Source organism: Hyla sarda, chromosome 11 (genome assembly GCF_029499605.1).
Source record: "Hyla sarda isolate aHylSar1 chromosome 11, aHylSar1.hap1, whole genome shotgun sequence".
Lineage (NCBI taxonomy): Eukaryota > Metazoa > Chordata > Amphibia > Anura > Hylidae > Hyla > Hyla sarda.
This window is the reverse complement of record NC_079199.1, coordinates 16,112,190-16,128,754: the sequence shown is the minus strand read 5'-3', so window position 1 is coordinate 16,128,754 and position 16,565 is coordinate 16,112,190. Positions and strand designations below refer to the sequence as shown.

The following is a 16,565-nucleotide window of genomic DNA, read 5'->3' as shown; positions in this document are numbered from 1 at the left end:
TGCTCTGGCTAATAAAAGGGGTTCCTAGAGTATTTCCTCTATTATGCTCTAAGTCATAAGGATAATGGTTTCTTTGTTTAAAAAACCCTTTTAAAGTGTCTCTCCTCCAGGGATAAGATACAATTTGTATTTGTTTGCAGAAGAAAGGTGCTCCCTCCACCTTCAAAGCGTTATTTACCTGGTCCTTACTATTCAGGGTTCCCAAACCTGTGGCTAAACTACAACTCTTATCCTGCACTGACATCCAGTTACTGCAAAACTACTACACCTTCTGTTAGGTCATGATGGGAGTTGTAGTTTTGCAGTGAGTGGGGATGCTACTATAAATCTATTGGGGCTTTATATTCTCTCCGTCACCTCCGTCCGGCTATCTTTAGTTCCAATTGACAGTAGCTATGAGGTGTCTATAAACCTAAACACCTATCTATATCCTAGATGGGTTTTTGGGTGGCTAAAGACCTTCAAGTGCAATTTATGCCAAAATTCTGGCCACGAGTGGCAACACCTCGTCCCTTAAGGGTGCGTTCCCACAGGGCATATATGCAGCGTATTTGACGCTGCGCAAAATTTACGGCAGCAGCGGGAAATACGCTGCGTATTCCTTGCTCACTATACACACAGGGCTTTCCGGCGGCAGCCCTATGTGTGCAGTGAGTTTTGGAGGCGGAGCCGCGCGTCAAAGATACGCCGGCACATGGCCCCGCCTCTAAAACTCACTACACACGTGTGTGTGTGTGTGTGTGTGTGTGTGTGTGTGTGTGTGTGTGTAGTGAGCAAGGAATACGCAGCGTATTTCCCGCTGCTGCCATAAATTTTGCGCAGCGTCAAATACGCTGCGTATACGCCCTGTGGGAACGCACCCTTAAGGTGTTCTCCGCCCTTAGACATCTTATCCTCTATCCTTTAGACAGAGGATAAAATGTCTGATTGACAAATTTCGCTCCGTGCCGGATGACTGGCAATGCGGGGCGAAGGTTCCTGAAGTCATGGTCAAGCACCGCTCGTGGCATCACGGCCATGCCCCCTCCCATAGTCTTGCGTTGAGGGGGCGTAGCCGTGATGCCACGAGCAGTGCTTGGCCGTGACTTCACGAGCCTCCGGCACTGCACCCAACGCTCTCAACAAACGCAGGGTGCAGCTGGGAGATTGCGGGGGTCCCCAGTAGAAGGACCCCCATGATCAGACATCTTATCCCCTACCCTTTTGGATAGGGGATAAGATGTCTAGGGGTGGAGTACCCCTTTAAGCTTTTCCTCCTTTTCCAGAAAGTGGCATTAGTGGGGCACAATTGAAGAAAGAAAAAAATTTGCAAATTTTTGCACAAAACGGGGGTTGCGCAAAGCTTTTCTACCATACTTTGTATGTTAGAAAACTGGTGTACAGAACTCAAAAGCATCACCATGATAGGCCATTAGTCGCTGACTGACACTGATGTGGCACTGGAAATAAATATAGTATGGTAGCAGTGAATCTTTGCTCGTTACATATGTTTTCATTGGTGGTGCTACAACGCAGATCCCTGACCTGTTTGGCGAGCTCCTTGGTCTTAATGCTTCTGTTTGTTCAGTAATGCTCTCTAACAAACTCTGAGACCTTCACAGAAGAACAGGTTTATTTGTACTGGGATAAAAAAAAACAGATGGATGCTATTTACTGTGACTTAGTCACATTAGTCACACCGGATCTTTTGTTAGGAATTTCACAGTAAAGGGGGTAAATACTGGTATACGCTCAACACTTTACCGATTTTAAATATTTTTTTTTTGTCATTGATTTTGAAATGTATGTCATCTGCCCCCCCCTTCCCACTTTAAATTACTGTTTTGTGTTGATACTTTACATAAAATTGCAAGAATATAAATTTAAATTCTGGGATCCTGTTGTGACAAAATAGAAAAGTCCAAGGGGGTGAATACTTACGGACCATAAATAATTATTGGCCCAAAAAAAAACCACATCTTAAAGGGGTACTCCGGTGAAAACATCTTATACCCTATCCGGGCCGTCAGCGTCCGGAACACTGAAGCTTGCAGCTTCTGTGTTCGTAACGCCACGCCCATGTCTATGGGAGGGGCCTGATGGCTAGTACACGTGACGCCTCCTCCCATAGACGTGAATAGAGGGGCCATGGTGGCTGGTATCGCCAGTCATCGGGCACGAAGCGGAGTTCTCTCCGTGCTCCAAACGACGGGTGCTGCAGCAGAGATGGCGGGACCCCCGTGATCGTGTCGTGCCTAGCGTGTTTCCTGCTGTTGCACAACTACAACTCCCAGAGCATGTTTAAGTTGTAGTTTTGCAACAGCTGAAGGTACTCTGATTGGGAAACACTGACTTAAAGAAGTACTCCACTCTTAGGGGATAAGATGTTGGATCGTGGGGGTCCGGCCACTGGGATCCCCTGGGATCTCCGGCGCGGCACCCCAGTCATCCGGTGCATGGAGCGAACTCTGCTCCTTGCCGGATGGCTGACAACCACAGCCGTCACGCCCCCTCTATTCATGTCTGAGAGGAGGCGTGATGCCTATTTACTAGCCGTCACGCCCCCTACCATAGACATGAATTGAGGGTGTGTGGGGTGATGTCATGAACACGGAAACTCCAAGCTTCAGTGTTCAGAATGCTGAGGTGCCGGCCCTTTTGGATAGGGGAAAACCTGTTTAGGGGAGGAGTATATTTCCTAAAAATATTTACATTTTTCATAACGTTTAAACAGTTGGTGACACATTCCCTTTAAGTAAATGCCCTGTGAATCATTGAGTTGCATGTATATAAATGACTGGCCCTCTATGACACCATTTTTTTCTGTATCCAGGTACACGGTAAGATAAGTTAGCCGGGATATGGAAAAATCCGTACGTATACAGTGGTCCCTCAAGTTACAATATTAATTGGTTCCAGGGCGACCATTGTATGTTGAGACCATTGTACGTTGAGACCATAAATCTATGGAAACCTGGTAATTGGTTCTGAAGCCACCAAAATGTCATCCAAAAATAGGAAAAAAATGAGGATTGAAGGGGTACTCCGGTGGAAAACCCTTTTTTTTTTATTTTTTTTTTTTTTAAATCAGCTGCTCCCAGAAAGTTAAACAGATTTGTAAATTACTTCTATTAAAAAATCTTAATCCTTCCAGTACTTATTAGCTGCTAAATACTACAGAGGAAATCCTTTTCTTTTTGGAACACAGAGCTCTCTGCTGAATCACGAGCACAGTGCTCTCTAACATCTCTGCCCATTTTAAGAACTGTCCAGAGTAGGAAAAAAACCTACCAGACACCAGTCAGTGCATACACTTCAGTAATACAGGGGTTTTTACCAGTGAATGCCCATTCTGATTGGTTGGTTCTTCTGACCATTGACACGTTTCACAGATCTGCACTGTCTGTAGCATTGTATGTTGTGTCTGGTTTCAAGTTACAATGATCCAGAAAAGACCATTGTATGTTGAAACTATTGTATGTTGAGGCCACTGTAAATTGAGGGATCACTGTAATCGATTATCAGTTAAAGAAAACAAATCTATATATGGACAGTGACCTCCTAACATTGTTACCTATCCGTGGGAACTTGAGGGGAGACCACGTTGTAGTACCAGTGCAATATAAGCCGGTGACCCCATGGTAACCACCTAACACTATAGAGTTGCCCGTCCTTGTGTTCTGTCACCGATGCAGAAATCTGGATAAGGTTTCAGCATAAGGCAGTCACGCATCCTACAGAGAGTACTACAAACCCAGTTATACCTGAGCCTTCAGTATCTCAGCCAGTGACTGTTACAAAAAACACATATTAAATCAGTGTCTCCCAACCAGGGTGCCTCCAGCTGTTGTAAAACTACAACTCCCAGCATGCCCGGACAGCCAACGGCTGTCCGGGCATGCTGGGAGTTTTAGTTTTGCAACAGCTGGAGGCACCTTGGTTGGGAAACACTAGTTAGAAACTACTGTTTTTCAATACATTCTAATGGGAGGAACCTGCAGTAATAAAGGGGGGAATATAATATATATATATAATATGTGTATATGTAAAAAGTAAAACCTCTCATCAGTAGACAATTCATGGAATGGCTGCCGACTACCACTCCATGCAGCGGGGAGAGACAGGGCTCTGTTTTGGAGATCACGGGGTTTGGTGGTGGGACCTTACCCACAAAACCATCAGTCACTTAAAAGTTAAAGAGGTACTCTGGAGAAATTAAAAAATTGCAACAGCTGGAGCCACCCTGGTTAAAGGGGTACTACCGTGCTGACAACTTATCCCCTATCTAAAGGATACGGCTCCGCCCCCATGTGACGTCACGCTCCGCCCCCTCAATGTAAGCCTATGGCAGGGGGCGAGACAGCTGCCATTGAGGGGGCGGAGCGTGACGTCACGATCACCGACCCCATCATCAGACCCGGAGCTGATGTTCGCTCCGGTGCCTGATGAGAGCGGGGTGCTGCGTGCGAGACCAGCGGCGGGACTCCGCGCTATCAGGCAACTCATCCCCTATCCTTTAGATAGGGGATAAGTTGTCAGCACAGTAGTACCCCTTTAAGAAACACTGAGTTAAAGGGGTACTCCGGTGGAAAACTTTTTTTTATTTATTTATTTTTTTAAATCAACTGGTGCCAGAAAGTTAAACAGATTTGTAAATTACTTATATTAAAAAAAATCTTAAGCCTTTCAGTACTTATTAGCTGCTGAATACTACAGAGGAAATTCTTTTTTTTGTCTGTCCACAGTGCTCTCTGCTGACACCTTTGTCCATTTTAGGAATCGTCCAGAGCTGCATATGTTTGCTATGGGGATTTTACCTCACATGGACAGAGGTGTCAGCAGAGAGCACTATGTACAGACAGAAAAGAAATCCAAAAAGAAAAGAATTTCCTCTGTAGTATACAGCTGCTAATTAGTACTGGAAGGATTAAGATTTTTTAATAGAAGTAATTTACAAATCTGTTTAACTTTCTGGCACCAATTAAAAAATTAATAAAAAAATACCCCTTGAAGTGAAGGCCTTGTGAATCGTTGCGTTGAACTTAAAGAAGTAACTGTCTCTCTTTGACACTGTGCACCTAGATATATGTCGTGATATCATATCCTCAATTAGAATAATGTTAGAATAATTCAGTATTTCTTCTCTTTTTGTCTGGGACACTCAAGTTATACAGATCTTAAAATTTTCTTCTTTTCAGTAATCTTAATCCTTCCAGAACTTATCAGCTGCTGTATGCTCCGGAGGAAGTTGTGTAGATCTTTCCAGTCTGACCACAGTGCTCTCTGCAGACACCTCTGTCCATGTCTGGAACTGTCCAGAGCAGGAGAGATTTGCTCCTGCTCCGGACAGTTCCTGACATGGACAGAGGTGTCGGCAGAGAGCACGACTTCCTACACAACTTCCTCTGGAGAATATAGCAGCTAAGTACTTGAAGGATTAAGATGTTAAATAGAAGTAATTTACAAATCTGTTTAAACTTTTTGTCACCAGCTGATCTGAAAAAAAAATTTCCCCTCTGGAATACCCCTTTAAAGAGGCACTGTCATTATGAAAAACTTTTTATATTTTAGCGTACTACTGATAAGATGACTTTAAGTATACATTTATTTATAAAAAATTTACATTTTACTAAAAAAATGAAAATAGCCGCTACTAGCGGTCATCTAACTTTATGGAGACAGATGACTCTGTATTTTGCAGCATACTGGATACCGGCCATAAAGTGTGTTGGTATCCAGTATAGGAGATCACCATTGCACCACTACAGCCTTCAGCTGTTCCTAAACTACAACTCTTATGACTGGTACAGTCTTTGTAAAACTCTGTTTTAGAGCTGTGTATTCTCCAGCTGTGTGCTTCCAGCTCTTGCAAAACTACAAAAGGATGTGTGGGCATGCTGGGAGTTGTAGTTTTGCAACAGCTAAAGACAACACTGCTCTAACACAGTGCTTTACAAACACTACAGCTCCAGCTGTTGCAATGCAAAACTACAACTCCCAGCATGCTTGAACAGCCAAAGTGTTCTCTGACTCCTGAATAACAAAGAAGCTGATAAGACATTCCGGAGTCTGTGAAAGCTGAATGACACACATAGTGACAGCTATGTTGATATGCATCCAGCTTTACTAGGAACAGATAGAAAATGTATGCATATAAACTACTGCACAGTGATTTGCAGACTGCCAGGCTGCTCCCAGAGGAGTCATCCACAGTGAGGGAGAGAGACGGACACGCCCCCTCCAGAAGGCAAGAACAAAAAGCAAGTGAGCAACATATAAATGCTATTTGTTAGGGATATATAGGTCCTAGACACATAAAAAAAAGTACATGAGCAGGATTGGGAAGGACTAACATAACCATTTATTTAATTTTTTTTTGCACTATGACAGGTACACTTAAAGTATGTCAAACTTGAACAGCCCCTCCCCCACACTCACACAGATGAAGAGAGGTCACTTAGATGATCTACTTGGGCTCAAAAATGGGATTTCAAGCAGGGTTCCCATTGCAGTCATAATAGGGTATAAAAGGGTCCAGCGCCTTTAGGTGTCCCAGTCCTTCCCAAAGCTATGTGCTGTTTTCTGTATGTACGTTAAGTTGTCGAACCGGCATCGACCAATTTGTTTCTATATTGGTCATGGGGAAAAAATGGTTCCAACCAGTCATCCTGGCAGGTGACAACTTAATGATTTTACGGCCCATATGGTGAGAGCGTTTGGTACAGAAGAATTCAGGGAGTTTGATTGACAGGAGGGCTGTCATGTGACAGATGGTGGTAACGTTTGAACCTAAAACGTACAAAAAACGAAACCTGTTCCCCCTGCAAAAAATGTTTTTAATTCTTAGATGTCAACATGTTAGGCAAATGAAAAATGCATAATAAGGGTAGGTAACCTGCTGTGGATGTGCTACGTGTGGCCCTATACCAGTGTTTCCCAAACAGGGTGCCTCCAGCTGTGGCAAAACTGAAACTCCCAGCATGCCCGGACAGCAAAAGGCTGTCCGGGCATGCTGGGAGTTGTAGTTGTGCCACGGCTGGAGGCACCCTGTTTGGAAAACCAAAACAAACCTTAATGCTCTGTAATGAATATCCTACTATGAAATCTGCAAGGGGGCTACCGAACGTGACTTTAAAGGGGTACTCTTTTTAAATCATCTGGTGCCAGAAAGTTAAACAGATTTGTAAATGACTTCTATTAAAAAATCTCAATCCTTTCAGTACTTATCAGCTGCTGTATGCTCCAGAGGAAGTTCTTTTCTCTCTGAATTTATTTTCTGTCTGACCACAGTGCTCTCTGCTGACACCACTGTCCATGTCAGGAACTGTCCAGAGCAGGAGAAGTTTGCTAGGGGGATTTGCTCCTACTCTGGACAGTTCCTGACATGGACAGAGGTGAATGTTCTGCTGGAATTTCCCCTCCGAAAACTCTGCATTGTGCACTGTGCACCTTAGGCCCTGTTCACCTTATGTTTTGCCCTTCCATTTAGTGCATATGTCAGTAAAGTTTCCGGAAGTATACTTTTTAGCTGTATGGTGACCATTGACTCCTGTTGCAAAAAAAAATATAAAAAATAAAATGGTATACCCAGTGTGTGGCAACCTACTATTTATTTATTTTTTGTTAATTTCTTAGGTTTTTAGCGAATGTGCATACACAAAAAGTGTTTACAAAAAGGATACTGAACATATCCTGAGGACGGGCAACCATACCATGCTGGATTCTGGCATGAGGGGCACTCGGTGCCTAGTGCCAACTTATTTCTATTTATTATCAATAAAAATAATAAAAATAAATAAAATAATAAAAATAAATAAAATAATAAAAATAAAATAATAATTATTATTATTATTTTTATTTTATTATTTTTAGAGATGAGCGAAGTTACAGTACTTCGATTCTGCATGAACCCCGCGGCTCGGCGGTTGCTGACTTTATCCTGCATAAATTAGGCTTTCAGGTGCTCCGGTGGCTGGAGAGTCTCCTAGGACTGTATCCACCTTTTCCAGCCACCGGAGCACCTGAAAGCCTAATTTATGCAGGATAAAGTAATAAACCGCCGAGCCGCGAGGTTCGTGACGAATCGAAGTACAGTGATCCCTCAACATACGATAATTTGTTCAAAAGGAACAATCGTTACTTTAATCCATCGTATGTTGAGGGATCGGTACAATAATAGACAAAGTTATCCTTACGTGTCCCCGCCGTTTCGGATAGTCACCGCTGCCCTGGATCGTCACTCTCCATCACCGCATCACGTCGCTGCGCACGCTGCTCCTATTGGATGACGGGACGGCGGGCGCGGCTATGTGATGATGAAGACTAAGGAGTGCGACGGCCATGCATCGGAGCATGAAGAGGACGGTCCGGAGCGGCGGGGACAGATGAGTGACACTCATCGGAGCACGTTAAACGGCTATCCGGCGGCAGCTGAAGCAGTCTGCACTGCCCGATAGCCGTTTTTGGGATGGCCCCGACATACCATCATTTCAACATACAATGCTTTTGTAAGTCGTGGTATCACTGTACTGTAACTTTGCTTATCTCTAATTATTATTATTATTATTATTATTTATTATTATTAATAGAGATGAGCGAACTTACAGTAAATTTGATTCGTCACGAACTTCTCGGCTCGGCGGTTGATGACTTTTCCTGCATGAATTAGTTCAGCTTTCAGGTGCTCCTGTGGGCTGCAAAAGGTGGATACAGTCCTAGGAGACTCTTTCCTAGGACTGTATCCACCTTTTCCAGCCCACCGGAGCACCGGAAAGCTAAACTCATTTATGCAGGATAAAGTCATCAACTGCCGAGCCGAGAAGTTCGTGACGAATCTAATTTACTGGAAGTTCGCTCATCTCTAATTATCATCATCTTTTTTCTGTACACATGTATTTTTTTTTCCCCTTTTTGTAAGGACCATACGCTCTTATCAGCGCTCCCTAAGATAATGAACGACCTTCCTCTTAGTAACCAGACGCCCTACGTGTATCTCCGATCGGCTTGTGTGGTTTAACCCCGTGTACAATGGCCTCTCTTGAAGTCAGAACGTGGTGTCCGCCTCCGTGTCACTTTTATTTGTTAGTTGTACAAGTTAAATATTGCGTGTGCCAGTAAGCGGGGAATGCCTCCAGTGCTTCCATTGTCTGGCCGGAGTTTACTCGCTGTATAAATACAGGAGGTGTGATGTTGCCTAGAGACGGCCGATAAGAACTTGTTCACCTGCTGCTCCGTCCGGCCTCACGTATAAATGCCCCCCAGCTCATTCTGGATGGGACATATAATTTTCTCTACAGAATACGACGGCGGTATCTCGAGCCGCTTTTTACCTTGTTGACGTCATTTAGTTCAGGGAGTGAACACGGTGGAATTTAGCAAGGTCACGCCTCAAGGGGGGGGGGGGGGGGGGGTTGTCATGACTGTAGACGTGGTCCCACTAACCTATAGGACAGTGGTCTCCAAACTGTGGACCTTTTTAGATCGTGCAAAACTACAAGTCCCAGCATGCCCGGACGTCTGGGCATGCTGGGGCTCCACAGTTAGGAGACCTAGGCTATAGGACAGTGGTCTTCAACCTGCGGACCTCCAGATGTTGCAAAACTACAACTCCCAGCATGCCCGGACAGCCGTTGGCTGTCCGGGCATGCTGGGAGTTGTAGTTTTGCAACATCTGGAAGTCCGCAGGTTGAAGACCACTGCTATAGGAGAACAGATTATTGTGACCCCTCTTAAAGGGGTATTCCATGAATATTATTATTATTATTATTATTATTATTATTATTATTATTATTATTATTATTATTATTATTATTAATTATTTATTTATTATTTATTATTTATTTATTATTATTTTTTTATTTTTTTCAGATCAACTGGCTCCAGAAAGTTATACAGAATTGTAAATTACTTCTTCTATTAACCCCTTAGGGACTCAGCCCTCATTTTCACCTTAAAGGGGTACTCTGCCCCTAGACATCTTATCCCCTATCCTTTTGAATAGTGGATAAGATGTCAGATCGCCGGGGTCCCGCTGCTGGGGAACCCCCGGGAGCTACCATGCATCACCCACCTTTTGCGGCTTCCAGAACCGCTGGAGGTCCTCAGGCTGAGTCCATCTCGACCACAAGGACGGAGCATAGTGACGTCATGCTCCGCCCCCTCAATGCAAGTCTATTGGAGGGGCGTGACAGCTGTCACGCCCCCTCCCTTAGGCTTGCACTGAGGGGGGCGTGATCGCCAGTAATCAGACCCGGAGCGAACACGCTCCGGGAGCTGATGGTAACGGGGTGCGGCGCGGAAGATCACGGGGGTCCCCAGCGGCGCCCCCCCGAAAAGGCATCTTATCCCCTATCCTTTGGATAGGGGATAAGATGTCTTAGCGCCGGAGTACCCCTTTAAGGCTTAGTTTCCACTTGTGTTTTTTTTTTTTTTTTTTGCCTCTGCAGTTTTTGAGCCAAAGCCAGAAATGTATTCAAAAGGAATAGGACAAATAAAGGAAGAACTTACACTTCTCCTCCCTTATGGATCCACTTCTGACTTTGGCTCAAAAACTGACGAAAAAAAAGCCAAGTGGAAAATTAGCCTAAGGACTTAAAAAAATGTTTGTTTTTGCACTTACGTTTTTTTTCACCTTCTAAAAATCATAATGCGTTTAATTTTGCACCTACAGACCCATCTAAGGGCTTGTTTTTTGCATCACCAGTTGTAATTTGTAATATCACTTATTTTATAACATAATCTGCGGCGAAACAAAAAATTATTTGTGGGGTGAAATGAAAAAGAAGAAAAAACTGCCATTTTGTCACTTTTTAGGGCTTTCGTTTCTGCGCAGTACACTTTTCGGTAAAAATGACACCTTATCTTCTGTAGGCCCATATGGTTACGGTCATTAACAAATTTATGTAGGTTTTATTTATTTATTTTGCTACTTATAACTACATGCAACAAAATTAGTATGTTTAAAATTGTCGTCCTCTGACATCTATAACTCTATGTATGAGGGCTCAATTTTTGCGCCGTGGGCTGTAGTTTTTATCGGTACCATTTTTGTTTTGATCGCTTTTTGTTAATATTTTTATGGTATAGGAAGTGACCAAAAATTCACAATTTTGGACTTTGGTATTTTTTTACGTGTACGCCATCGACTGTGCGGTTTATATCTTAATAGTTCGGACATTTATGCGCGCCGCGGTACCACATATGATTTTTTTTTTTTTTTATTACATTACTTATAAAAAAAAAAAAAAATAGGAAAAGGGGGGTGAAATAAACTTTTATTAGGGGTGACTTATTCCTTTTTTTTTTTTTTTTTTTTTTTTTTAGCCACCACAGGGGGCTATACCATACAATCTTCTGATTGCATAAATTTATCAATGCTATGCCATAGCATAGCATTAATCAGTATTCTTGGCGCTCTGCTGCTCCTGCCTGCTGAGCAGGCGTGGAGTAGTAGATCGCCGATCGGACGACCAGGAGGCAGGCAAGGACTTTCCTGTCGCCCAGTAAGCTGATCCAGACATCGCGATTCTGTCGCGATAGTCCAGATAAGCTCCGCTGATCTGGAGGGATAGTTTTACTTTCAGTTTAGACACAAAGGGTTACTACCAGGCACCGGCCCGATCGGCATTAACCCCGGGTCCTGGCTGCTGATAGCAGTCGGGACCCATGTGGTTTTAAGCGTTCTCCGGTGGTGAGAGCTCTTTAAACCCCGGTAACCGGACTCGGGACATACAGGTACGCCCGGAGTCCTTAAAGGGGTACGCCGCTGCTTAGTGTTTGGAACAAACTGTTCTGAAAGCTGGAGATGGCGCCGGGAGCTTGTGACGTCATAGCCCTGCCCCCTCATGACATCATGCCCCACCCCCTCAATGCAAGTCTATGAGAGGGGGTGTGACACAATGCAGTCGAATCCCATGGAACAATTATAGAGCGGAATTTTTCCTCCGTATTCCGCTCGGAAATTCCGCCGTGTGAACGAGGCCTAAGTGTTGCAATTTCAATGTTGAGGAATGTACCGTATGTATTGACTCTGTATGTTCTCTGCGCTCCTGTAGTGCCTGGACATTTCTTTAATGTCTTTTATTCTGTTTGTCATAATTTACTCTCCAGCCTAGTGGGTCGCTCCGTACTGCTCTGTGTATAGTTATATAATATTTTCCTATTTCGCTATTTTTCAGTTTTGTGTTCTTCCGATGTAATGAGGACCCTGTCTTTTCTTTTTTCAGCTCTCCTCCACATTTGATGTCCATCACACACCTATTGTGAAGACCCCAACAGCTAAAACCAGGAATTGTGTCCCCCAGTCTCCTGCCGAGTACAGTGTCCAGACTGATACCCTACCTACGTTCTCTGGTAATGAATCGCTGCTTATCAAGTGTTGGTTCTCTCTTTCTTACCCAGCACAGCACACAGAAAACTTTTTTAAAATCTCGTACAACCCCCTTAAAGGGGTACTCTGCCCCTAAACATCTTATCGCTGGGACCCCCCCTCTGATCCTTGGGCCGGTGCCACAGACCTACTGAACACAGAAGCTTAGAGGCATGAATGAAGGGGGCGTCCATCATCCAGCGGCCAGACCTCCGCAATCGGACATCTTATCCCCTATCCTTTGGGTAGGGGATAAGGGGGGAGATTTATCAAAACCTGTGTAGAGGAAGAGTGGTGCAGTGGCCCATAGCAACCAACTTCTTTTTCAGATACAGATTACAAAAAAACTGCTACAGATTTTTGCATTGGGACCCAGGATCTTAAATTGGAGATTGTACTCCCTTTACCTAATACCAGTATGTGAAAGGTGTTTACAGTTGTGATGCAGTCATACCTTTTTGACTTCTTTTATAGCAGTTTTGATTATCCCAAAAATTGCTTTTAGGGTAGGGTAGCTTATTTGATGCTTCGACGACGTCCTTACAGTGAGCCCCCTGCTTTGCCCGTGTGTCCTTCATGTCTGCTGGTAGCAGTAATGCGCTGTAACTGATTTGAGAGTTGCACATGCAGATAACTCACAGACATCGCGGTCGCTCTAGGCCTAGCTCAGAGAGCAGGGGCAGCGACCGCGATGTCTGTGAGTAAACTGCACGCGCTGATCGCAGACACACGGGCACTGCAAGGGGCCCACTCTAGGCACGGTCTTTGTAGAATCTGCAGCGTTAAATATGCTGTCGAAGAGTTTTGTGACCCAACCCTAATGTGAGTTCTTATGGAAAGAAAAACCAGACAGTGGTGGCGCTATCTTTGTGCCGTTACCAAGGACAACACTAACAGTTTCCACTTTGCAAAATGCCCATGTACCTGGACGTATTGGGCTCAGAGCTCAATACCTTTTTGCACACAAACAGGAGTAGTTGCGTGGCAGCCAGGACCCGGTCCGGTAGATGAATAAAATAATTAAAGCAGTTTTATGACAGACAACGCGGTTTGAGAGTGCAGCTCTCTTTATCAAGTCGTGTGAACATGACTTGATGAAGAGCTGTGCTCACGAAACGCGTCATCTGTCATTAAAGCTGTTTTAGTATTTTACTATTGATGTCCGCAGTCTTAACCTCCTACTGTAGCGGTGTACGCCCTTAGGAAAACCAGTGTTTACCTCTCTGTTCGAGCCTTCCAATGGAACCAAGTCTTCTCAACCCTAATGTGGAGACATCAACAGTCGTATATGCATGGCCAGGTCCTCGGCGCATGCGCCCTACATCTGTTCTTCATGCACACGGCAAGTTCCCTGACTTGTTTCTCTGCACTCTGTGTCAGGAGACATCGGGAGTGAGCGCTCTCTCTAAGAACGCGCAACACACACACACACACACACACACGTAGAACAAATAGAGAGCGCATGCGCTGAGGACCTGTGTCATTCACTTAGTGGTCCCTGTGCTGACGTAGAGGAGACAGGTGTGGCGGCCCCACGGCATTGTAAACCCTTGACCATGCCTATCCGACGGTTGATGACTCCACATAAGAAGAGATTTTTAGGACAATCATAACTGCAGTAAATGCATCAGAAAGGTATGGCTGCATTACGGTTGTCAGCACCTTTCACATACTGGTATTAGGTTAAGGAGGTAAAATCTCATGACAATTGCGCTTTCAAGTTACGGCTCCGGACAAAAGCAACAAGAACATTTTCCTCCTATACCGGGCCCTGGCATAGTTAGTATTGAGTAGCGGTCACCTCACACAGTGGAGGTATAATCCTCTGCAGCCCTGGGGGGTTTACTAAACAAGACCCATGATGAATGAGCTTTCAGCTACGTGCGCCGTCCCCAGTTCCACTTCCCCTCGGTAATTATAGAGATCAAAGAGAACACGTCTGTCGGCTGCAGCTCTGTAATGGAAGGGTTACTGCGGGGAATGTAAACCCATCACTTCTGACTGTCTACCCGGCTAAACAGATGAGTCAGTACATTCTACAATAATACAGAATATAGAGTTCACATCTGTGCTCCATGTTGCCAGTATATACTTTTTGAATAGTGTTTTCCTTACCAGGGTGCCTGCAGCTGATGTTAAGCTACAACTCCCAGCATGCTGGGAGTTGTAGTTTTGCAACAGCTGCAGGCACTCTGGTTGGGAAACACTGCCTTAGGGGTATTGTCAAAAAGGTATCCAAAGGGTTCATTTGACCAAACAAAGCTGCCGGGCTGTAAGAGCTCATGGTTTTTCTCCACACTCCATTGTGGTGCATTCTGGGAGGTATAGTACAGGGCCGGCCCTTCCATGGGACTCTGTGGGACCATTGGTCCCGGGCGGCACTTTGCTGCCACTTTTTTGTGCCACCTTGGTCCACGAGCGGTCTGACGAGGGACGTCGTGCAAGTGACGTTCCTCCATAGACCCGTGCAGAAGGACATCAGTGACGTCACTCGTCAAGCCGCCGCCGGAGAGAAGCGCAGCGCAGGCCAGATGTGTGTGGTCTGTGTGATTTTAAATTTTTTCTGAATCCACAAGCAGAGTCCCGTTGTTTTAAGGGAAAGTGACACATTCGTTGGTTGTGTCTGGTATTGCAGCAATAGCTGAAATGAGACTGGCCTACAATACCAGTGGCAGCCTTTGGACTACAGTGGCGCCATTTCTAGAAATAGACCCTTTATTCTTATTAATGAAGACAACCCCCTTAATTTTTATTTTCTCTGTATGTTTTTCTCTCCCAGGTAGGGAAGAGGCTCCAGTTCCACTGAAGGCTTCCATTGTCCGGCTCCCATCAGGGCAAAAAGACCTCAATAAATCCAAGCCTGTCCCCCCAATCACTAAAGGAACAAAGTCATTGCCGGAAATCAGTTCAGTGTCTGGCAGCTACGTTTGGAGTAATGCTAAACCCCTCGACAGGACTGGTGAAGAAGAGAGTCTCGTGCTCGACCTCCTGGATTTAAGCCTAAGAGATGAAGACGACCGTGAAGAGGTTTGTGTGAAATAAGTGGCGCCTCTGAGAACGTATGTGACGTGCGGCGGAGGGAATTTTCCACTTCAAAGAAGTCTCGGGGCATCATAGTCTTCAATCCAATTCACACATTGGGGTGGGGCGGAGGGGGTTTGTGCTTTTACATATCAAGTGGAGTGAATATATATATATAATAAAAAATGTGTTTATGTGTGTTTATATTATATATTCACACTGGGGGAAATTCCAAATGAAATGTTGTAGAAAATTTCGTACCAGGCCAGCCTTTAGACAAATAGTTTGATAAATTCCCCTCCGTGTGTGTGTGTGTGTGTGTGTGTGTGTGTGTGTGTATCTATCCTATTCTATTCTATCCTATCCTATCCCCAATCCCAATCCTGTGACATATGGCTTCACCACCCAAGCAAATGTTCAGACCACAACCGATCAGAAGAACAAGCAGGGAGAAGTCCATGTCCAGCACGTTCTCTCCCAGCTGTGTGTCATGTGATCAAGACATGCCTCATAGACTTACATTGAGAGTGTGTCTCAGTCACATGACATAGAGCCTGGAGAGAACGCATTTAGCTCAGACTTCTACCGTCTCGTTCTCCTGGTTCGGTGGAGGTCTGAGCACTCGGACCCGACAGACCAAACCACTTGACATGTCGCCAGGACACGTCAAATGTTTTTCCCAAGTGTGTTGGTGCCCGTTTAATATTTCTGTTATTTAAAATGCAGATGGAAAGTTCGCTTAGAAACGTACGGAACAGCGCAGCCAGGAAGAGAGCCAAGATGAGCGGCAGCCTGTCTGACCTGGAGAGTCCAGATCTGAATATAGACTCTCCCTCCTCTACGTCTTCACCCATTAGTGGTTGTTATAGCGAGAGTGGGGTCTACAGCCGGGAGTCCCAGCATTCACCTCTGTCGCCCACCCCACAACTAAAGAAAATGTAAGTATTTCTGTTTGTTGTTTAACTTGGATGGTCCGACCTCTGGGACCCGAATTCACCCACCATCCACATTCTCGATTTAACTCAGAAATATTCGTGGCCTCATAGAGAATGAATGGCGGGGTCTGTGTGGTGGGCTTATTTCATTTCGGGAACAATTATTTCCATGTTCTCTGGATCAACTGGGATCCCAATGGTCAGACCCCCACACCCATCAGCTTGTATCCCTTTATCCTATGGAAAGGGGATAACAATCTGAG

The 16,565-nt window shown here is 44.8% G+C and overlaps 1 protein-coding gene across 2 annotated transcripts in view; it reads left to right on the top strand.

Annotated features, from left to right (window-relative positions):
• Positions 1–16,565, top strand: part of TOGARAM1 (TOG array regulator of axonemal microtubules 1) — a 47,213-nt gene that overhangs the window by 7,799 nt on the left and 22,849 nt on the right. For both annotated transcript variants that reach the window (XM_056545470.1, XM_056545468.1), the window contains exons 3-5: positions 12,204–12,330; positions 15,126–15,373; positions 16,094–16,305. In XM_056545470.1, coding sequence (XP_056401445.1) covers positions 12,204–12,330; positions 15,126–15,373; positions 16,094–16,305 — 587 coding nt within the window. The remainder of the gene's footprint in view (positions 1–12,203; positions 12,331–15,125; positions 15,374–16,093; positions 16,306–16,565) is intronic.